Genomic DNA, 23,297 nt, shown 5'->3' with positions numbered 1-23,297 from the left:
TGGGTTTTTCCTTTTCTATCACCTGTTTCGTGCGTCTCGGTTCACATATTTCATGTGTTTTTTTTCTTGATTTAATTATACTAACTTTAATCTCTCCGTTTGATGGCGGCTTGGGAAACCCCTGCAAGTGGTGCTGTTTACGAGGCAGGTTTTCTGGTTAAATTTAATTGTGCTAAACCCGGCAATTATCATTAGCCGAATGAGACCGCACATAGCGGCCGATGTAATAATAGTAAACGATAATTTTTCGATGATATTTCAAAGCCGGTTTTTCTGCCGCATCACTGTAACTCGGGCGCTCACCGAAGCGCCTGAAGGTATGCAAAGGCGAAGGCGAAATTTATTTTATGCATAATCATAATTCATTTTTCACGCGCCACACCACCTTGTACGAGACCGAGGTTGGGGCAAATCGACCGTAATCCGTTCGCCAGTTGTGGGCATGGTGTTGAAGAAAAAAAAGAAGACTCACTCCAATGTTAGACCAAAGGAGAGTAATGGTGCTGATTGTTATTATGATGATGATGAACGTTAATAACATTCGCGACCGATGGCGGCAATGATGAGGATGCCCCTTTTTGTGCGGTTCTTTACCGATTCTTTCATTTTCTTGCTTCGTTTGTTCGACATTGGCTCGACCGCATCCTAAGAGCATTCCTAACCGCCTGCCAAAAATAGTAAAAAAAAGGAAAAACCCAAACACATTATACAAGGAATTAGCAGCACCGGGAGGATAGGCTTCCGTTGTTGGATGGAGAGGGTATATAAAAAAAAAACGCAGGACATCAACCCACGAAACTCTCCGGGCTGGGAGGTTTTACAAGGCGCGCCTTTTTACTCCGTCAGGTGATGCAGTCTCGGGGGAAAGTTCTTTCAACCGGAAAAAGGAGAAATCCTTGCCGGAAATTGGCGCCCAACCTCTTTTCTGGGAGGGAAACAAATGGATCCGTTTCCTGCTGCTTTTTTGTGGGGTATAATTTCTGGCACGTCTTTTCGTGCTCGGGAACCGGACCCTTTTTTCTATATGCGTACTGATGCGCACACAAGGGATAATGATTTGGAGGAGAGAGTTGTTTTGGCCAGGGTTTTTTTTGTAACGCTGTCCCTTACTACTACTTTCCTAGTCAGTCGTAATGAAATTGATATTAATTATGTTAGGATTACGAAAATTGAAATCACCCAATCCATTGCGTCCATGTCAGACGTGTGGCAGGCGGTGACGACGAAGGGAGAAAAAGTAGAAAGAGATAATTGTGCCCTGTTAGTGTCCTTGCTTATGGCCAAAGAAACATTTTCACGCAAAGAATATCTAACGAAGGGTGAAAAATTCGCGAAGATGCTTTCAAGGAATATAATGTGTTATAATTTGTTTTGTTATGCATTCTTCTATCCAGTTGTTAGCAAAATATTTTGATTAAAATCATGGTTATGATTTTTTTTGGACGTTTAAAAAATAATTATGAATTATAAAAGATATTTATGTATATTGAGCCTTAAAGTATGCAATCTGCAAGCACTATTGGCTTAAACATTTTCTCTTAGATTACCAATAAGCTTTTCAAGCTTTATAGCTTTATTATGCTTTACATTCAATGTTATTTTGAAATAAGTTAAAATTATCATCAAATTTAATATTTTAGGATAATAAAAAAGCGTTTCAAATAATAAATGCAGACAAGTAGAACCCTTTTTAAACTTGTCACGTGGACAGTTTTAGTGCTTTGTTGTTTTGAAGAGAAAAGGCGTTTCTCTTTCCTTCACTCTGTCGGTGTCTCTTTTTTGTAGTACCCGTTTGAAGTGCTCAGGGAAGTATCCGGGATTTAACGCTTCACTACGGTTGAAACGATAAAACCGCGATATTACTCAACCCCTTTACTTGAGGCACGTCGAACCGTTTACGTTCGTATCGCTTACGTTTCATTTCACGATACGGTGTGATTAAACGGTACTGGATGTGGCAGGTATATTATGGAAGTTTTCGGTTTCTTCATTTTTTTGAACGGTAAAAACTCACTTTGCCGAAAGTGTTTTATTATCAAAGATATGGATTTTCCGGTGGTTAAGTTTTCGTTACAGCTCCACCGACCATAAACATCACAAATACGCAGTGTTGGCTCAAATCTGCTTAACGTTACTGATCCTGTGAATTACGTTGTATGACGGGCATCGAAGCTTGACTCGACACACACACGTACAGAAATACACACGCCTAAAACAACGCTGCAACAGCGTTTAATAATCCTTGGTTTCGGGGTTGTCGGTAAAACTTCGAAACTGTTCCGTGTTTAGATGGAAATGAGGACCTTCCTTGTTCACAGTTCGGTTAGAATAGGAAACATCCATCAGGAGGTGATAATATCGTCGATGACGATGATGATGATGATGACGGTGATGACATTGGGGATGAGTTGGCTTTTGGAAAATGGAAGTAAAATTTGAAGCTCAGTGTATCGGTTACCGTGCGTCACTGTCAACGCTGCGCAACACTGCTAAGGGCGTCCGGGTAACTTTCGCGCTTGTTGCGACCGGCTCGCAAAGGCTTTGCGTGATGAGCCACCAACAGGGATGAATGTATGCAACGGATGGCTTTCTAATTACTTAAAAAGTTTGGTGAAATTTAATCCTATCATTGATTATGGCGGGTACCGAGACTCCCGGCATGCTCAACTGTCGAGGACTGTTTTTCCAGAGAACTTTAGCGAAATACCGCTGGAATGTGGGGCTGAGTGTAGTGGGGATTTTTTCACGGGATTAAATCTCTATCTGCTGTAAGTTGGTACGGTGTGCCAAGGTATTTTTTTGTGTATGCAGCAGAACATTATAATTACATGGTGTGTTCGCTGTTACCGTACGGGTATGAATGCACCAAGTTCTCGGATTTTCTTCCTGCGCGTTGTTATGCCGTGGAAAGGAAAATTAAGCCGTATGCACACGTCCGCATCTATGCAAATGTAACGCGTGGGAAGCATAATGAAGTTAACCGAAAGTGCATCAATCGTGTACGTGACTGGCTTGGACTGTGTACGGTCTGAATAGGCATTCGCCATTTGGGATGCAATCCTGTTTGTTTTTGTGCTATGGAAAAGTTTAGAACTATGAAAAAAATGCACACTGTCAAGAATGTAATCCCTTCATATGGAGGATTATTTAAAAAAGGCACTCAGGCTGATGGTAGGTTTTGCAATCATCGTTATGAGTGTTATAGAAAAAACTTGTTTACATATCAAGCGCTACAACGGTGCCTCGCGATCTTGGTCTGGTCCGGTGTCATTCTCATGACATTATCAGCCCACTGGAGCACTGTGAGTCTAATTCGCTGTGCGACAGTGAGCTCGTCGTACAGCTATTGTCTTTCATACATATAAGAGGCCAAAAATCTTTCTGGCTATCTTCCTCTCCAATTCTACTAAGAGGATTTCGTTAGTTTTGGATAAAGTCCAAGTCTCAGAGGCGTATATATTGCATTATGAATACACATGTAAGGCTCTTCGTCCGTAATTTGGGCGTACAAGGTAGAGGTGCTTGTTTTCCACACGACAGAACCATTATAAAATCTCATTCCTCTAAAATGGTAGATATTACCCAGACCTACAAGATCTGTATGCCAAGAAAAATCTTCGTTATGCGCTATAAAAGCATGGAAGTTGTTGTTGTTAGTAAACCTCTCAAAGTAAGGGAATCCTCAGGAAAGTTTCTTTTGAACTATTGATGTACTTTAAACAAATTTTGTTTGAGCTACCACCATTAGCCGTTACACGAAGCTAGGGGCGATCTTTCTCTACGGATATGTTTTTCTCTTTATATTTCACGTTGCTAATTGTAATGCAAATAGATCTGTTACACAACAGTTCCCGACCGCTCGTTACTGGCTGCGCAACGATATCGAGATCTCTTTCCGTTGATGCAACTATCAGCTCCAGGTACGGCTCATTTGCTCCGTCCACCGAATTACTCCCTTACGAATAAGTTTGCTGAACGTTTGGTGATTTTTCCATTGCCATTCTTCCGGTTCGGTTCCGATTTCGGGGGTGGTCGTGCTCGAAACTTTGTCCCAAACTTCATTTACGACGGTAACGGTACGGATGCGGCCGAGTTCGGCAGAAGACAAAGTTTGGTATTGCTTGGGTGTTCTTGTTTTTAGCAGCGTTTCTTATAGTTTTTGTTGTTCTGCAAAGATTCTTTACTAGCGTTCCGTCACGGCACTGTTCACCGTGTGGGTCGATCGATTGTCGTTTTGCCGGTGATTCGAAGTGACTTGAGGTTTGGAAGTGATATCTCTGCTCAATAATACATTTGATTTGCAAAACTCTCCAACTTTGCCGTCCGTCAGGACGAACGTGTATGAGGGTATGCGTGTGGTTTTCACACAACTGAGCAACATCCAATTTCCATCCACGGCCCAACAAGTTGCTCGTGGGGTTGCTCGAGAGACAAACAAGGGGAAAAAAGTTTTTCCTCATCTGCCATTAGGAAAACTTTTCCCATATTCCGCCATCAAAGGCGATGCAATGGTTCTCCAGAAACTGCAGCATAAGGGGAAAGAAGCAGCAGTTTGCGAATGCTCATGCAATGTCATAGCCAAGTGGAAGTAAACAATTCCTATTCAAATGTGCAAACCATCGAAAAAAGGTCAAAGAGTTGTGCGAAACAGAGCACTAAATACAAAGTAAATCGATAATATAACCACAGTTGAAGAAATACAATAGCACACAAAAGAGGAAAAACAAAACCCGGCAACAAACAGCATACAGCCACATGGAGAAACGCATGTACAAAATTCAGCGTTGTTAAAAGCGAGATTTGCGCGATGATAAAAGCTCGCGAATGCAACAGGAAAAATCGGATGGAAATGAATACCCGCGCTGGCAGCACGATTATTACTTCCTGCCTTTTTCCAATGGGGCCGTGCCGGATCGCGGTAGTGGCCCCCGGGGGCCATTCATTCCATTGCAGACACTCTGTGCAATCGTTTTTGTTTTGCTGCTGCGGTACAGTGGGGGAAACCCCGTTGAACTATTGTGTGTTTAAAGTTTCACATTTGTTGCCGTTTTAGTACAACGGGTGTTTTCACCTTTTACGTGTTTGCATTTTGCACCACGTCCACCGGTCCACGAAAGCACGGTAATGAATATCGCCATTTTCCCGCAGAAACTTGCCCGCCGACCGGGCTGCCGACCGCGTACGCAAGGGCTCCGAAGGATGCCGGCAGCGATGCGAAAGCTGTGTCCTACGATTGGATTGAGTTTCGGTCCGGTGAATAGAGTGCTAAAAATATACACAAGGTGAACAAAACATAAAGGAAAGCAAAAAACACCCTCTCCGACATAAACCATCTACAACTGTGGCGTTCTCTTGGCCTCTCGGAAAAGGAAAATGTGCATTTGCATCTCGGCCGTATCTGCAGCGTGATTGGAGGCACTTTCGAATTGGTGCCAGCGCGGGAATGCGGATCGGCAGTTACAGTAGTAGCTTGTAAAAGTATCGTTTTTCATTTTAAACGTTCTCACCGTTGTACTGTGGCACAATGAGCCAAGTTGTGGATAAAAAATGTGCCCAAAGTTGGGGGTTGCGTTTGAGTGTGTGTTTCTTGTTCCAGATAAATTGTTTCATGTGTGCGTCCAAAAACCCGATAACGCATAGTCGCCTAAAAGTATGCAATTCGCTCATCAAAATCCTGCGGACTGAAATCAGCTCACGGTGAAACATGCTGTGATGTTTTAATTGTTTTTATTATAATTTTTTGGTTTGGGAGTTTACACTCCAATGTGTTGAAATTCTTTTTAATTGACGAATTTCACTCTAAAAATTTGTAAAAATTAATCTCACCCGTTGCATTTTCATGGTCCGTTTTGCAGCAGGATACCAATGGTTTTAGGTCATTTGTAGGTCGGCCTTGCCCATACCGCCCTTGTACACATGTACACCACAAAATGGGTCCGAATATCCTTCTTTCACATCACGCAAAAGTTCGCGTTTACATTCCATTGTGGGGTACCGCGAATCACGTTTTCCCAGCGACTGAATGCATGCGGAAAAACAATAAGACATGTTGTTGCTGCTGTTTGACTGTTTGGCGGGAAAAATGGTAAGCTCCAAAGAAAAACTGCACCATAGAGTGTTCGTTTCATGGGAAACACATTCACACCCTGTAGCTGAAATGGGTTGATGGCTCTCGATACAGATTTTCTGCTTCTGCAGAGTTCCTGGACCCGGATAGCGCTGCAGTGTGCGAAACGAGCCCAGGTGTGGGATGGTTTTTTCACTCCATTCCCAAAATTAAGGATCCCATCCGTCTGGCTTTATGAAAGATGGCCTCGGGCTTTGTGTAATATAGGCATAGTTTCTACCGAACGAAACTGTTTGGTACCGCAGATAGCGTAGAAAGCAATTCCGTGCTCGTTTTATTTCCACCCATTTTTGTTGGTGCCTGACGCTCAAAAAACGCTCTTCACTGTAAAACGAAAAGCTCACAAAAGTTGGTGGGAAAATATTAAAATGAATACTCACGATATGGCGCAGAACCGATGATGTGGTGTAGGATGAGTGAGGTTTTTCCCCCTCCTGTAGCTCCCCGTAGCGTTGCACTCGTTTGCATTGTGATCCCCATAAACAATTGTCAAATGTACGACCAGTAAGCTATTGCAAAGTAAAAACATAATGTCACAACTGCAGAGAATGTGGAGCATAGCAACTTCATCTGAAGGGAAAAAAGGTTCTGACTTTTCTCGTGCTTCGGACCGGTTGGATGCATTTCTTCCCTGGCAATGGGTGCAAAAGGATTGCGGTTTTTGTTGGTCCCAATTTTTGGTGGTTAAAGAGCAGGTGTTTGAAGCTCCAATCCGATGGTTCTTATTCTACGAACAGATGATGTAAACACGAACGAGCGGAGAAAAAAACGGCACAAGGATGGTGGTTTTTTTGTACACTCCCCGAAGCGTTATAGTCCCACCGGAACGTAAATAAACCGCAAATAAGTAACGAACATGAATGTTTCGATTACTGCAATGGAGATTGCTGGAGCTGCTGGTGCATCTGCAGCTTTGCTTTGTTGCACTTTGGGGGAAGTTGGGCCCTTTTACAAGCTATGAAGGGAAGGATTAGTGAGCAATGGAAAATCCTTGTTGTGGTTTTTGAATGGCAACTAACAAAAAAAATAGAACAGGGAGAGTCAGAAAGTGGGTGAAAATAGGTACCTGTAATTGAAACAACAGGCAAACCGCTTTTTGTTGGTGACGATGAGAATGGAACGAGCGTCCTTGTTATTCGAGCTGGCGAAAGTTTATAATATCCTTGACTCGGATGGTGCATTACAAGTGGTTTAGCAACGACACCTAACCTTCGTTGAAACTAGAAAGTAAGTGAAGGTGTCGGTGCGGAAGGTATGCGCAATCATGTTAAACATGGTTGTGTTATAAATATAGTTAGGAGTTGAGAAATTGTTTCCATTTGTAGTGCTGTAAGTAGTACTGCATAAATGGCAAAAAACTTGAATCTTGCTTGCGATAACACGTATTTGAGTTGAATATAATAATGAGAAATAGTGATTTAATGACCGATTGAATTTACTTAAAAATGTTTTTTTCAAGTACGAAAGTCACCAGTTGGAGCTATATTGAAAATTAAATAGTTCTTAAGTACATCAAAAATAGATGTTTGCAATGTTATATATCTTACAAATATTACAAATATAACTAAAAAGGTATAACTTGCTCCGGAGCCTCGTCAAGACATACTAAATCCAACTTTTCTCCCGACTATTCATATTACAAAAAAAGATGGAGAAAAAGGAATATTGATGTGTCGTAAAATCTACCACCTTATACCACGATAACCGAACCGCATAACCCCAATCTTCGGGTTATCGCCATCCTGTTTGTTTTTGGGACGATTTGTTTGGCAAAACATAAAGCTTGCTTCTTCGGGCACGGTGGCCCCAAACCCATGGCGTGGGATGAATCGGTGGTGATTCATAAAATGCCAACCTCAGGTTCCCCGCAGATTGTGCCGTTCCTGCATTTGATTTCAATTTAATCAATTTTATTGCGAACAAAATGGTGCCCATGCCGATCCTCGTGGGGAGGGATCCGTGCGGTGGCGTTTTCATCATTCGAGACTGTAATGGAGCCGGAGTGCGGCTTTGAACTCTGGGCGGGAATCGGAAATCAATCTATGCAGCATGATGCCAAGAATGGTTAATGTTAAACGTTGGCAAAGTGATCTGACCAGCTGTCGTGCTTCGACTGGCCAGACAAAACCCTGCTCGAAGACGGAGACGCAGCGAGAGCTGCCGAGGCGGCGAGTTTAGCCGGTGATAAATGAATTAATGTCAAACGTCTATCAGCTATCGAATTGTGGTTTATGAGATGCTGGTCGTGGTTTACCCTTCATTTTTTTGTTGCGATGCCAGTCCCCCAATCTTCTCAGCAAAAGGAATTCTTCTAGGAGTTCTTGTTTCGAGGCATCGCCGTCGGGGCTTTTGCTGGAGTAAAAGAACCATTTTCTGGTCCTTTATTTTGGTTGGTTTACTCCGCTGCACCCGTATCCGGGTGATCCTTTCTTGATTGAATCAGCGTGGTATTCTCTGTCGTATGTGCGACAAGAGCATGGCGACAGTGATGCAAGTAGCCAATCAATATTTAGACAAGGGATAGTGGGTTTGTTTTTGTTTTGCTTTCTTTTCGTGGCAATTCTCCAAGGAACTTCTCCCTAAAATTTTATACTCTTCCAGGAATTGCACCCGGTTTTATGTTAAAAAAAAAGTTTTGGAGTTCAGACTTGACGAGAGTTGTAGTACGATATTCCTCGATTTATCGACAAAGAAAGGACAGACAGTTGAAGTATCTTGGGGACAGGTTGTCTTCAGGAATATCGGAAATGAATGTAATATTCTATGTCTTGTCTATGTTCTTTTTTGCCTCGCAATGGATTGAATAGCACTGCACATTATCCCATCCCAGTCTTTTCAGCGAGTTGACTTTGTTTACAGTTTCATTGTCTTGATATAGTTGACGCGCTGACTGGCTGGAAGGGAACTTTGTTTTGCTTTTAGCCCGGAACCAAATTGTCGCTCCCGGTGATGGCTTCCTGTCATGTTGATGTTGATGAAATACTCTGACTAGTCAGTTCCTTGCGTTACCAGTCACAACACTAACACTACAGCAACGATTAGCCTCACACAGCTAAGGCTAGAGTGGTTGGGATAACAAAATAACATTGAGCAGGATATTGAAAAGGACTGCTAGAATGCTAGACGTGGTCGGAAATCCCGAGATGACGTGGTACCGGAACTGCTCAAGGAAGTTTTCTTTTGCAAAAAATATAGTGTGGTATAGGAGAGGATTCCGGGGGCTGTAACGTTATTCACTGGCATATTGATTGGCCGTAGTGGTAAGTTTGACCGATGCATTATCAATCATTGTTACTGAGTGGAGGAACATGGTTGGTTGGAAAGACTTTCCCAAGGATTCTTTGTCTTCGATAGACGTTATGAAGGAAAATGTTTCATTGTAAGTAACATTGCTTTTCGTTACAAAATGTGTCATTTATCTCTGAAAATGAGAAGCTTTTCAGTTGCTTTATGAAGGTACTGGAACAAAAACGGTCAAGGTTGGTCATATTAGAATATGATGTGCAATAAAAGCAAACAATATACTTGGAAATCCACCTCCAACACATGTTTCATGTAAACTTTGTAATAATCCTAATCTAAAAGAGATTTTGTTGCAAACACTAACGGTGTGTCTAGTGTAATTATTTAACATGAAAAGTAATTTTGACAACGTTTCAATAATAGTTTCCATGAATTATTTTTTCCAATCTCAAATGTTTTAGAGCGGAGTTTTCCGTATGATGAAAACATTGTTCCAGCGTGAAATAAACATCGTTGCCCTGTATGGTAATGGTTAGTAGTTCGTCATGTTTGATCTGGTTGCCTTTGCAAATAAAATTTAATAAAAAGCCCCACCACACGCTACCATAACTGTCGATTTTCTCGAATGGTTTTTGAGAGGCAAAACAGGGGAAAACATGCATTCGTTCATAATAATATTTTGTGAACAAGCTTATAGTAGACCAAAAAAGAAGTTTGCCACAGCGTGTACGCCGAAGAGTGGTTTAGATTTTCCACTCAGAGTCATATCCGAACAGGGGGGTGCCTTGTTAAAGGGTACAGAGCATCAAACGAGTGAGTGTAAACGGAGAGTGAAATATTGAATGTGGGATGCTTATCAAAAAAACAATGAAAAATTCATTTTAAATATTTGTTACTGCTTCCCTTTATAGAACAGTGTTGCCAACACGAAGATGCGGATTGTTTCAAGAGTTCTATTTTACTGGAAGTCGTTGGAGTTTGTTTGTTTTTATATTAAAGCAAGAATAAACTTTGATCCTTTATTGCTGTTCTCACCAGTTGCAAGAAACATGCATAAACATGCAACCATAAAATGTTTTGAACCATGCGAAACAAGTGAGGCAGGTTTGTTTTCCCATCCACTGGAACCACTTTCGCCCATAGTACATTCTGTTTCTAATCGTGCATGATGTTTAGTACATTTGGTTTCCAATTTTTGGTATCGTTAACTCTTAACGTTGGCAGCATGTAGTGTGTCGCGAACACGGGACCGGTTCAATCGGTTTTGCTGAATGGCCGGCTCAATCAAGGGGAAAATCTCTTCCCAACTTTAGCGTCGTTTACTCGCTTTGATGCCCGCAACGATGGAAGGGTGGAAATGTAAGGCCCCTTTTTTGTGTGGCACACATACGATGTGCCATCAGCCACTCCATTTGGCAAATTGATACTGCAGTGAGTTTTGCAACAACCCCCGTAATGGGCATGGAAATGGAACGTTCAGGTCTGGCGGTGGCAGCTTGGGACGGGGATTTACGTTGACCGTTCCGGATTCCGGGTTCGTACTTTCATCTGACAGGGTGAAGCATTAGGTTGTTGTGAGTGTTAGTCAATAATCGCAATGGCTTGAAGACAGCCAAATTCGGCAGGCTATCGTTCAGCGGGTGCTGGTTTCCGTCCATCGAGTAATTAAATGACTCAATTATCTCTGCTGGTGGGAGCGGTTGGGAATAAGGATCTGGAATGTCCCATTCAAGATGACTGCTTAGCTAGAACCGTTTCAGGGTGTTCGATGAAAGAGTCGCTAGTGTGAAAATTCCTCTCAAAAGGGTCCTCCTCGAATGGCGGACGCAAAAACTAGTGACGCCAGCGAAACAACGGTAGAAGGTTGCTTGTGGTTTTTGAGTAAGCACCATTTTTTTGCTCTTTCTTTTTTTCTACCATATGTGTAAGTGTGTGTGTGTGTGATACCGCTTACTGTGTTAAGAATTTGATCTAACGGGGATATGTGGCAAACGCAGTCGAAGAAGCACGGGAGCTGGAAGGGAACACTTGTCCTAATGGGCCATATATTTTCAATTTTGTCCGCCCTGTCCTGATAACAAATGGCCCCAGCCTTAGCCGGGAGATGAAGTGCTAACGGAAGGTTTTTTTTTTGTGTTGAGGTACGGAAGGTTGAGGGCAAGAGTCGGATGGCTAGGAGAATAAAATGCCAACGAAGTAGTAGTGCGAGGAAAAATGGTACGAAACCCCCCGCCGTACGTTTGGCTATTTTTATCCAACCCCAGTGCATGTGCTTCGGTTATGGTTCCGTACCGTTTCATCGTCGTCATCGTAAATTCCTTCGACCGAGCCGGTCCGAAACGGTCAGTTCTAACATGACTTTTAACTGCGGCCTGGTTGGACACTAAAGGGTGGTACCGAGCGGAAAGGGACATGCTGGGAACAACAAACGGCGAAGAAGGAAGTGGGGCAAGATTTCTTTTGTAGAGGTTTTGTCCACTCGTTATCGTGCTTAGGGTTGGCTTTACCGTAAGGTTCTCGCATGTCTTCATTGTTCATCTCCCACGGGACTGGGGTCGACGACGCGTGTGAGCGATAGTAGTGTGCTTGTGTTTCTATGCGACTTGTCTTGTTCCTTCAGTGGTCAGCTAGTTGGCGATCCGGCACGAACGACCACAAGAAAGCGGTGATAGCCCATTTTCTAGCATGGTTCTTCTTACCATCCTCTTCCATTTCCCCGTGGAGCTCATGTCACTGGAGAATGTAAGGCACTCTATCCCGCACGAACACGGGGAACAAAATGGCCAAGCAAGAAACCATTTCAGTGTCTGGAAGTGACTGTGGTTGTTCAGTTTTTTGTATTTTACTTTTTTAACTACAAAAAAGGCTCATCTTCATTCGGTTGCAAGCGCTGCTAACAAGCAAGCATGGAATGATGATCTCACCGAAGGCCTCGGTTGTCGGCCTCTACCCAACGACACAGCTCACAGATCTTATCGCGCAATTGTCCTACCGCCTTTTATCCGATCCCGGGACACGTGTGTGGTGGTTTGCTCACTTCCGGAGTTTCTCACACCGTCACACCGGAACGGCTTTTTCTGCTGTTCGCTTTAACTTCACAGCTTTTCCGGCTTTTCCAAACCATTTAGCGGGCAGCGAGGGGAGGTCGGATAAATCGTTGCCGACGCGTCGGATTCAGAGTAGCCCACCAGGCAGGGGGTAAACCACCCCACCGAACCAGTGAAATGTCTGTGGCCGTGTGGCCATTGCCCAGCCATTAATGTTATCGTTTTTGCTAAATGTGTGATAACCGGTATTCGATTTATTGTGTCTGGGTAATGTTTACGATTGGCAGTATATGGGTGCATGTGCGATGTTGAGCGTTCATGGTTTGTGCATGGTGTACAGCGCTCTGTAACTGTCATGCAGCAACGATACGGAGTGCAATAGGTAGGTAATGAAAACAAATTGCCAGGAAATCGTACCCACTTTGTTGGGTGTAAAAAGGGAAGGCTACGTTTAAAGCCATGCGCGAGGGTTCGGAAGAAGGTTTTACGAGATGTGTGGAAAAGTTATGGCACACGGGTAAGGGGCTCCTAGCTGGACCAACCTGATTTCGATGGGCATGATGGTCCAAAGGGCTCTTAAATAATGTACCGCCCTAGCTGAGAGTAGATGAGCTATTGTGAAGCGATGGAGCTATTTTACGGTTATTTATTAGGAGGTTGAAATGGACTAATTTCTTTCCAAATCAATTTCATTTGCTTTTATCGACATTGCTTTTTATCTTGAAATGGTTTGTTTGTAGCTATGGTGCAAATATAGAATTTAAATTTAAAAAATGTGAATGTTTATCATCTTTTCGATATGTGAATAATTTAATCCTGATATCTTCCTTATAAGCATACAGATGGCAATAGAGTGAGAATCGATTAAATGTTGTACAAATTGCTTACCTTTAGGTGTTTTGTTGAGTAATTTGAACCAGCAAAGAGGAACTGCAATGATAAAAAGAATGTTTGTGTTTAAATATAAAGGGTTTACATTTTGTTGGAATAACATTATCATTCGAGAGAACATAATTATATGATAATTAAATCATGTTCTGCAAAGTAATAATAATTAATAGCCTTAATTAACCACCCGAGTCGAGTCAGCTTATAAATTTTCGATGATAATCAAACTTGGCAAAGACCTTTTCTACCACAAAAGGTATAAAACCAAGTTTGGGATGAGGTGAATGGTGCCCGTTGATGACCGGAAAGTCCTTGTCTCCGCCGTCCGAGAGGAGTTGTCGTATTTTTGAAATCAGAACATTCGAAGCGATTTCTCATACTCGAAGCACACGCCGAACATGACAACACATTTTCCTTGCTTACAAACCCATCTTGACGATGCCTCAAGAACCATTGAACGAGGTAGCTTTTCACGCTTGGTAAAGCGGCACCTTTTCTCAAGGATACTTTCCCAAGGATCATGCTCATCATCTCCGCAGGTCACAGGGTACTGGGAGCCTCCATCCAACGGCCCAAGCATCTCATTTCATAATTAAATTGATCTGCTTGAAAACTTACCGCTGGTTTCCGTTCTACCTCGCGCCGTGATAACCGTAGAGCATGCATACAAGCATCCTTCAAAGTATTTTTACCGTAGTGCAGAAAAAGGGGAATGGATATCTCCCACTGCAGGGCAAAAACAGGGCACGTCCTTCTAGAGCTGAATTGCGGCCCGTTCGTAGCGTTGCCGCGCATTCTACTAATGCGATCTTCACCGATCTTATCTCCCGTTTCATTGTGTGGCACTGTTTACCGTGCTATCTTGCTTTATCGGGCATGATATGGGCATGTTTGAAGTCCTGCAAATCTTGTAATTAACTCAGACACCGGTTCTCGTGACCGAGGTTTTTCCCCGCGTGTTTGAAGCACATTTTCCCGTGAACGTCAACGTACGGAATGTTCCCATTTTTTTACAGTGTGGTATCGAAAGATTGACGCAGTTGGTAGTGGATTTGCTCCGTCTTCTCGTTTGCCCGTTCTCGAGTTATTTGCAGTAAAAAGCGGTGAAAATGCAGGACAGTTCGGGTGGGGCAGAGGAGTTTTATTTTTCATTTACCTCTTGCTGTTTTCCGTCAATTTCGCTTGATTAATTTTACATCTTTCCAAGGCAGCGAGCAGTCGAGAGTTTAATCTCTGCTATTGAAGAATCTCTTCGGTACCGGGTACGGGGTGGTTTTATTCTTCCATCATTCGTTGCTTTCTCCATCCCCAACGCGGTCGGTGCTGGAGTATGCAGCACATCATTTCAACCGGTAGTTGGTTGCACTTTTTCCTCCGATTCTTGCTTGCCCCACCGACGAAGAGTGTTTCAAAGAAAACCACTTCCTCGTGAAGTTGTAGATGAAGGTGGTCTTTTCTCCATTCGCTTTACTTCCTCTTTTCGTCACATTGAGCTTCTTACAAACCGTCACTTCTACGACAGAGACTTGTGCAGAAGTTGTTTTTCATCTTTACGATCGTTTTCATACGTACCCTTCTTTCTGGACGGTGCCCGAAGCTTCGAAGCTTGGAGGATTGTTCGTGCGGTGGAAAATGGAATCAAACGGGCAGGAAATAGTTGCACACGAATTGGAGAATCCTTACAAATGAATCCAAACAGGAAGCCGGGCTGCTGGTGTACTCGGTCCGTAGACGAAGGCTAGGTAGTGTGGTTTGGAATTTTTAGTTGTGATTGGTGTGCTTCGGAAGAAGTCCTCGTTGAACGGGAAGTACAGGCTAGACGGGTGCCGTTTGGCGCTGAGAAGTTTGTGTTCTTTCTTTGTATATTCTTTCCCGTAGAGCAACCCTTCTTGAATGAGGCAGACGAGTCTGATGAGATACTTAAGCTGGTCGGGGGTAAATTAAAGAAAGCTAACCGAAACCCATCGCATGAATCGCGAAGGACGGTGCAACCCCAGTGGAATAAGAGCGAGAAATGAGATTTAATCCATTCCATTATACCAACTCGCGCGATATGGATACGGTCGATCGGAGGTGTTCCTTATTCGGAATCGTGTTTTTTTGCCTCTTCTTCTGTTTGCCACTGACGTGCATCGGAATACAGCTGACGGGAAAAAAGAAGATCACAAATTGCACATGCGACGTGTATAGCTGGTTTGGGCGAGATATCACTACGAGTCACACTCATCCCCGCATTCCGTGGCTTAAGTCGAATGAGAAGCGGGTTAAAGGCTACCTAAAGGTTGCTCAATTGGTAGTTTGGTGTGCTGAAATGCTAAGCTGTGTAGGTGTGGGTGGCAGCATTAAATTGAAGAAGGCAAACCTGAATAGGATGCACGTTTAGTGCACAGCCATCCAGCGCGAAACGCTAACTGACACCCCGAATCCTTTCTGGTGGGGGTTATTAGGCGACGAACCTTCCGGACAGGTGGAAAGGAGCGTCTTTTCGCGGATGCAAGAAAAGAATCCAAACCACGCTGAATGCAACTGTAGGGAAGGCGAATGCTGGCAGCGGAGTGAGAACAAATTAGCGTTGGATTTTTCCTTCCTCGAGTGCCATTTTTCTGGTGCTTATTATCCTTTTGCCGGTGTGCCATACCCACCTTGTGCGGTATTTCGTTTGAGCGCAGGATAATGCCAGCACCAGTACCGGGGTGTGTTTGTGCAGCGTATGCAAACTTTGTGATGGTGTATTTTGCCACACACCGTGCCGTAAATAGGATCAATTTATGAAAACATTTTGCTTATTTTTTCTGTTTAATAATTGCAACGCGAAAAGAAGGAGAAAGACTGAGAAAACGACACTTTTCCACCCAAGCGAGTGGAGATTAAGGGGAAAAAAGCTTTTCGAAGCGTGAAACACAACGGGAGGTGGTGTTGTAATGGTACAGTTTCTGTTTTTTGTGACCTTAAATAGCGTTCATGTTAGAAAAAGGGACGCAATAGCTGGTTTGTGGAATTTACTAATCAGTGTTAACAGCAGAACCGATTTGAGCGTGATAATAAAAATTACATCTAATTGGCTGTACAGTTCCGGTTCCGTACGTGGTGTCGAAAACAAATGGCAATATGATGAGGTTTTACAGTTTTTGTTGTTAAATAGTGATAATGGCGCTCATAATAGGAGAAAGTCAGACCAGAGTACAATAAAAAATGTTAAACATAATGGTTGAAATGCTGTAGAAATTACATAGTTAATCGATCCTTTTCAAACTTTCAGAGATTATTAACAAAGATGAAGATAGTGTAGAAAATGGTATTTTAAAACTATTGAGAAACTATAGAACCACTTGTGGAATGCTTGCATTTTTATAAAATTTGGTAAAAATATTTAAGTTTGTCATTGCAACTAAAAACCATAGATTATTTTCCTCTTCACCCTTCAATTGATAGATATTGATGGTTTACCTTAACAGTGCACTAACGATTTTTCATATCTCTTTTATGATTTTTTTCCAGACTGCACTTTCCATTCGCGCGATATATAATCTCATCCAATCAACCTTGGTGCGAGTGTTTTGTGGCCGGTGAAATACAAACCCCTTCAAAATAAATCCACCGTACCGGGACGAGTGATTTCGTATAAATTGTAATCCGGGCTGATAGTATCGTATAAGTCATGCGCAAGCATAGTTGAAGAAAAATTCAAAACGGATGGGCTGATAACAAAGTGAGGTGAAAAAAAAGTCAGACAACCACCGCAGAAAACAAACTCCACAGGCGTAGAATTTTTCATCGGATGAATTGGTGTTGGTTTACAGCAGATTTGCAGTTGAGTCTGCAGTTTGTGACCTCGCGGACTAAAGTGGCTGGAAAAAATTAAACTAGAAAAAAAAGATGGAACCGCCGGAATATATGGTGGTTTAGTGGTGCAATTGAAGGGTGGTGGTAAAAATATAAATCTTTAAAAAAGCCACCGAGCACGGGAACGAATAAATTACCCGTGCCCCGAAAGAAAGCCAGGACCAGCGCACCGTGTGTCGCTCCGGCGGTGTAGTTGTTGCGGTTGCGAGCTCTTCCAATCCCGGGTTCCGGTGTCGGTTCGCATGATAGAGAGCAATAAATTAATAGGAGATAAAAAGCGTGTATCCCTGCAGAAGGATTCAGTGGAAAGCGGCGTTGCAAACAAACAAAAAAAACCCCCGCACACAAAAAGAGGATCACAATCGAAGTCCGCACGTAAGATGGTTGGGGACGTGTGGTGATGGTGCTGCGGAAGAGTTTTCCGTGAAACAGATTTTCCGAGCATCGGTCAGCCGATGAGTACGCTCGGCCGCCGGACGAATGTTGAGGCACAAAGAACGCAAACACAAATAATCACAGAAACACAGTTGATCCACTTTCGCGTTGCAGTTCACGTGCAGGTGGAGAGTGAAAATAATTTTAAACAAGATCGCCAACCGACCCACACGGCCCGTACAAATCCTTGAACAAAAGGCCGATGGTTCAAGTGGATCCTCGGGGTGGTGGTTGGGTGGATTGTTTGGCAGGGGTTTGAATAAAATGTATTGCTATAGAATAGGGCTAGTAAAAGTGGATCTCCCGGTGCAGGGATAAAGTGTATGGTTGCACAAAAAGAGAACGCGATAGACATCCGGTTCGAGAAACTAGTCAATAGGTGGCATCGGTTAAACGCTCACCAGGAGAACTTGGGGCACTTGGTTCGCGGTCGGTTTGGGTTGGATATTGCACCCCAGTGTGCTGAGTAGTACGGATCCTGCCGTTGTGCGACGGAACAAGTGAGCTTAACCCGACCAGCCGAGCCGGACCGGAATTGTGAAATTGAAAGCGAAAAGCAAACGAGACGACCGGGGGGAGACAAAAAAGACCCGTTCTCCCGTTCCCGGGGAAACAATAGTGCCCTTGCGGGTTACGGGACACACGATCGTCGCAAAGAAAAGGAAAAAAGCCCCTTCCGCGCTTGTTCGGACATGCAGGAAGTGGAATATTTTAACGACACAACCACCGCCATCAGTACGGAGCGAATGGAGCGCAAGCATCCACGCAAGTGCAGCTACGACTTGCTGGATGGGCCGGACGTCCTACCAGGCCGGCAAACGCCCCAACATCACCGCACCGCCGCGTATAACAAATGCGATGAAAATGTAAATTACACCGCGGATCCACTGCTGCTCACTTCATCCGACGAGGATAGCAGCGGGTCGCCGACGGGCGAGATGAATAATTGCATCAAGTTCATGGAGAAACCGGCACTGGTAAGTGATTTTATTGGGTGGATATGCTCGCCGCATCCAGCGACGGTAACAGATGGACTCGGTAGCTCGGTTTTCCGATTGCCGTACGAAGTCGTGTGTTTGGATTATTTTACAAGAACGTGCGTTTCTTGCTGGTGCTAACTGAGCGCAAGATAAATTCATTCCTGCAGGATTGCTTCTGTCAGATTTGGGGCCGATTTGGTTTGCTGCGCTTGGGTCGGCACGGGGTTTGGTGGTTCAGGTTCAGTATTATGGGACGTAACATGTGGCTTTTGATGTCGTTACAGTTGTAACTCGTGATTTAAATATTATTTATTGCTTAAAGATAGACCGTGCTCCCATATTGACGGTATCAATATTACGTTGTTGATAGTGAGGGTTTCAATATGTTAATGCACTGTTCGATGATTTTGAAAACAACATGATTTGTTATTAAGCAATTTAATATAACGATGGCAAAGATTAAAAAAATACTCGACTTAGCTCTCAAATAATCAGAATAATTCACATGTTGATAAACGCCTAAAGCTATGCAATGCGCATATCATACTTTTCCTAGTTAGACTGTATTGAATAAGTATTTAATGTTGTACATTTATTTTGGGGAGAAATTAGAAAGATGCCCTTTAAACTGCGAGATCGGACATACATGATGGATGGTACAAGATTGTACGACATTACAGGCTCATTTATTACAATACTCTCTGGATTTTTAATCACGACCACTATTCACATGACGCCACGATACGTGCCTAAGCAATTGCTGGACAAATTACTGCTACCAAACCAAAAAGGGCCCACCATCCATATTTTGAAATCTCGGTTTGCAGTTCTCATAAGCAGACCTGCCATTTATCTCGCTCTCAATCAACATCTGTAGTCGTCTGGTCACAGACGGTGGTGAGCTACAAGCGAGCTTCACCGGGAGACAAATGATGGTAATTGATATTGTTTCTCAAACCTGGCTAAAAACACACATGTGACCGGTTCGGTTCTGACAGACCGAAAGCAAACATTCTGCCAAATAGCCCTTGGCGCTTACGGTTATGCAGTACCGATCCAAGTGCGTACGGTAGATCAAATCACGCAGTGCTGTGCGCGATAAACCATGCCCCAAAATCGCGATATCGCACTTCAGCCATCCAGTATCGGGCTTTAATGCCGTCGGTCGCCAATTTCTAATGCCCAGTGCACGTTACATCTCTCTTTTCCATTTTCCGACCCATTTGCGCCGCACCAGATCAAACGGTTCGCCCTCGGGTTTCTGCGTAGCACCGAGGAAAGTTTGCCGCTGATGTGCCATAAATCATCGCCCACCTCGCCGCAGAAGAAGCTTAACGACATCCTGTCCGAGGACATCTACACGCTGGACCAGATCGTGTCGAGTAAGTTTGGCGACTCGTGCAAGCAATCGTTCGCCGGTTCGACACGTTTACTGCCCGGCGGCATTGGAACGACGGTGTCGACGGTACCGGCGACGACGACAACGGTGGCCGACGGTTTGGAGTACGAGTTCAAGCGGAACCTGATCCGACAGACAAACAGTGCCAGCTCGAGCCCGAAGCGCTTCCCGACGGTAACGCCACCGAAACATGCCGACAGTCTAAACAGCGTTAGCCTGGGCGAGGACAGCGAGGAGTTGAACCGGGCGTCCTGGTTCCAGGCGGGACTGCCGCGCGAACTATCCCTGGAGGTGCTGACGCAGCAGAGCCCCGGTGCGTTTCTCGTGCGGCGAAGCACCACCAAGCACGGTTGCTTCGCGTTATCCTTGCGCGTACCACCCGGACCGGGTCCGAAGGTGGTGCACTATTTAATTATGAAAACCGAGCGTGGATATAAAATTAAGGTAATTTATTGCACACCGTACCTTTAGCGTGGGACTTTAGGGGATGTCCGTTCAAACGCGGTTGCATCGTATGGGGGTTTTTTCGAGCGTGTGTGAGTACAGGTGGCAATTTTGCATCATCATTACCGTGGGTACCTATTTCCGGCAGGATTTGTACCGGAAGCTTAATTTTGGTCACGGGTAATGTCAGACTGTTGCTGCACACACACACCAACTAACACACACATACAGCAGAAGGGGAAAACCGAAATTTAAATTACACGCTTTCCGTGTAGGGCTGTTCTAAATGACTATGAAGCGTTGGAAAATGTCTCTTAATTGGTCAGCGCGACGTAAAGGCAACCCATTATAGCTTACCGAACGCTTGTCGGGTGAGGAATTTGGGATTAATATGGACGTAAAGTTAGTGACTCAAATTAATGTAATTTCTGTAGCAACATCAGCTACTAATCACGGCTACAAGGTTTAACGAACCGGAAGGAAACATTCCCTCGCGTGAATATTAGCTGATTTAAGTGGATCGTGGGTATATTACGTACAGCAAAATAATTCTCACCAGAGTGCCAGATCATACTTTCCACAAGGTTTTATAGAAGCATTTTAACATATGGGACTTTGGGCGCTTCATATCTGATTAATTCGATTGATATTTAATTGTTTTGTTTTCGTGCAATGGTAATCGTTTTTGAAACGGTCATTTAAAGTTCATTTATTCTCTTTATTTCCTTTCACTTTGATTGCGAATAAGAAAGTGTGGAAAGTGGAGACATCCTTGTATCTGGGTTCTTTGACAGATGCCGTTTTAAGAGTTTTAAGAGCTTTCTAACTTAAAACTGAATCTGGACCAGAGTTAGGAGTCCTTTCACTAAACACTCCTTCTCCTGTTGGATAGGAACATTATATTCAATTTGTAACCAATAATGTATTCCTGGACGTATAAATGGGTGTCATTTGCAGCTTATTTACATGCCGGGCCCTGACGGTGTGTCCTGCTAATCACACGCTATTGTATAGTGGGACACCAGTCTGGACGTGTTCGGAAATCTGAAACCAAGTTAAAAGGGTAGCGAGCTGAAAAACATGTTTATCATCCATTTTAGTATTTTTTGTGTGTGTGTTCCATTTCACAGCTCAGCTGTGGCGGGTGCAAAGGATTGGTGCATAAATAGCTATAAATTTGCAATGAATATATGTGTGCGCATTCATCCGTTCCATAAATCATGCATTTAAAGCCTAGCGTTTGGAACAGTGCGCAATAGACGCGATGGTGCGGTGCGAGAGAATAAACTAAACGAGCTAGGATTTGCGAAAACTTTATTCGCACGCCGGTGTTGCGCAAATTAAAATTGCTTTTAAACGATGAATTCATCTGTGCGCTTTAACGCATAGCGACATCGATGGATGAATAATGTATTTGGGAGAACATTTAAGCTCATTACTAGTGGCGTTGAATTCAAGCTTTAGTTTTAGTTATATTTTTTAAATAATATAACCAACAAAGTAAAGTTTTAGAATTGTTAAGGAAGTTAAAAACGTCAACGTCACGAACGAAATTTATATTCAAATATCGAATCAATTTAACGCACTATCCGCATATGTCTAGGATTTCTAATCAGATTAAAGAATCCATTGAAATTCTTCAGGAAATTCCAATTAATGTCTATCATTACTTGCCGTGTTTTAATATCAGTCCTATTGACTATATTTGTATGTTTCCTCCATTTTTTGCTGAGAAGTATGTATGGCCATATGGCTGTCCTTCTTTGTTTTGTGTTGCGTAATCGCGTTGTATCTTCAATTCCTAATCGTTTTTCACAACATTCCCTTCGCAATACCGCTGGATACAAAACTTTCCCTTGCAATCTTGAAAAGCGTGTTGAATTTGACATTCTTGTTTGGATTTATCCACATACCACGCATATCGTGCGCCACACGCCACTCCTAACCGTTAAGAAAACACAGCCGCCATGGCACGAACTCGTCCCGTCCCGTAGCGAAATAAAACTCATACCTCATACCTGTTTCTCATTCCCAGGGCTTCACGAAGGAATTTTCCTCGCTGCGCGCTCTGATAACGCACCATTCGGTGATGCCGGAGATGCTTCCGGTTCCGCTGTCACTGCCACGACCGCAAAACATCCCGATGAAGTGCAAACACACGGACGACTACGATACCTTCAGCGCGCTGAACGAGTTCTCCAAGCTGTTCTCCGACCTAGACATCTGTTCGTAGTTAGGCTGCGGTGCTGCGGTGTTGCGGGGGGTGCTGGATGGAACCCCGGAAGCTGAAGTAGGTGTTTTTGGAACATTTTGATAAAATTTAGTCGACCAGGAACGATGAGCGCCTCATTCGCTTCGTGCTGAGAAAGTATTGAGGTTCAGCGGGTGATATCACCCGCGGTTACGCCGGTGGTGACATATGGAGACCAGGTTAGATGCGAGCGGCGGCATCAGCACTGTGGAAGTCAGCTTCCTGATGAGTTTGTAAATAGCGTGTCAAATAGCTGCGTGTAAATAGTGCCTGTGACGGAGTGATGGCGGCTTGCAGGAAAGTTTCGGTGCGGAAGTTCCCAACATGTGTACGGGTTGCCAGTACTGCGCGGGGAAAAGGCTACTGTCGTCTTGGCCCCATGGCTGGTAACAGAATAACAATCAAAATGTACTGAAGCGTCAAGAGCAGCCGATGCTGGCGGTTGAAGGTTGTGGCACGATTCAGTACGGTACTTATACCAAAGGCACGGTAAAGAGTGATCCTTCTTCTCGTCGGCAGTAGCCCTGTTTTGGATATTGTGATATAGAGAACCGAACGTTACCACCCTCTCTCTGCTGCTGCTATTTTGTTGCCATCAAGAAGACAGCGCAAACGAGGGTATAGAGCGGCCACAATCGTT

At 43.7% G+C, this 23,297-nt stretch overlaps 1 protein-coding gene across 1 annotated transcript; it reads left to right on the top strand.

Annotated features, from left to right (window-relative positions):
* The first annotated feature begins 18,022 nt into the window (after positions 1–18,022).
* LOC128304338 (EGFR adapter protein-like) lies at positions 18,023–22,639 on the top strand. Its single transcript, XM_053041516.1, has 3 exons — positions 18,023–18,560; positions 19,801–20,406; positions 22,442–22,639. The coding sequence occupies exons 1-3, from the start codon at positions 18,276–18,278 to the stop codon at positions 22,637–22,639; spliced, it is 1,089 nt and encodes a 362-aa protein (XP_052897476.1). The 5' UTR covers positions 18,023–18,275.
* The last annotated feature ends 658 nt before the right edge of the window (positions 22,640–23,297 follow it).

The sequence above is a fragment of the Anopheles moucheti genome, chromosome 3 (genome assembly GCF_943734755.1).
Source record: "Anopheles moucheti chromosome 3, idAnoMoucSN_F20_07, whole genome shotgun sequence".
Taxonomy (NCBI): domain Eukaryota; kingdom Metazoa; phylum Arthropoda; class Insecta; order Diptera; family Culicidae; genus Anopheles; species Anopheles moucheti.
The sequence above is the reverse complement of the archived record's forward strand: the minus strand, read 5'-3'. Positions and strand labels throughout refer to the sequence as shown.

Bases quoted from the DNA above. Each gene is read 5' to 3' on its own strand.
- LOC128304338 (XM_053041516.1), top strand. From the start codon at position 18,276: ATGCAGGAAGTGGAATATTTTAACGACACAACCACCGCCATCAGTACG. The intron at 18,561-19,800 runs GTAAGTGATTTT...GCGCCGCACCAG, and splicing joins TCATGGAGAAACCGGCACTG to ATCAAACGGTTCGCCCTCGG. The intron at 20,407-22,441 runs GTAATTTATTGC...TCTCATTCCCAG, and splicing joins AGCGTGGATATAAAATTAAG to GGCTTCACGAAGGAATTTTC.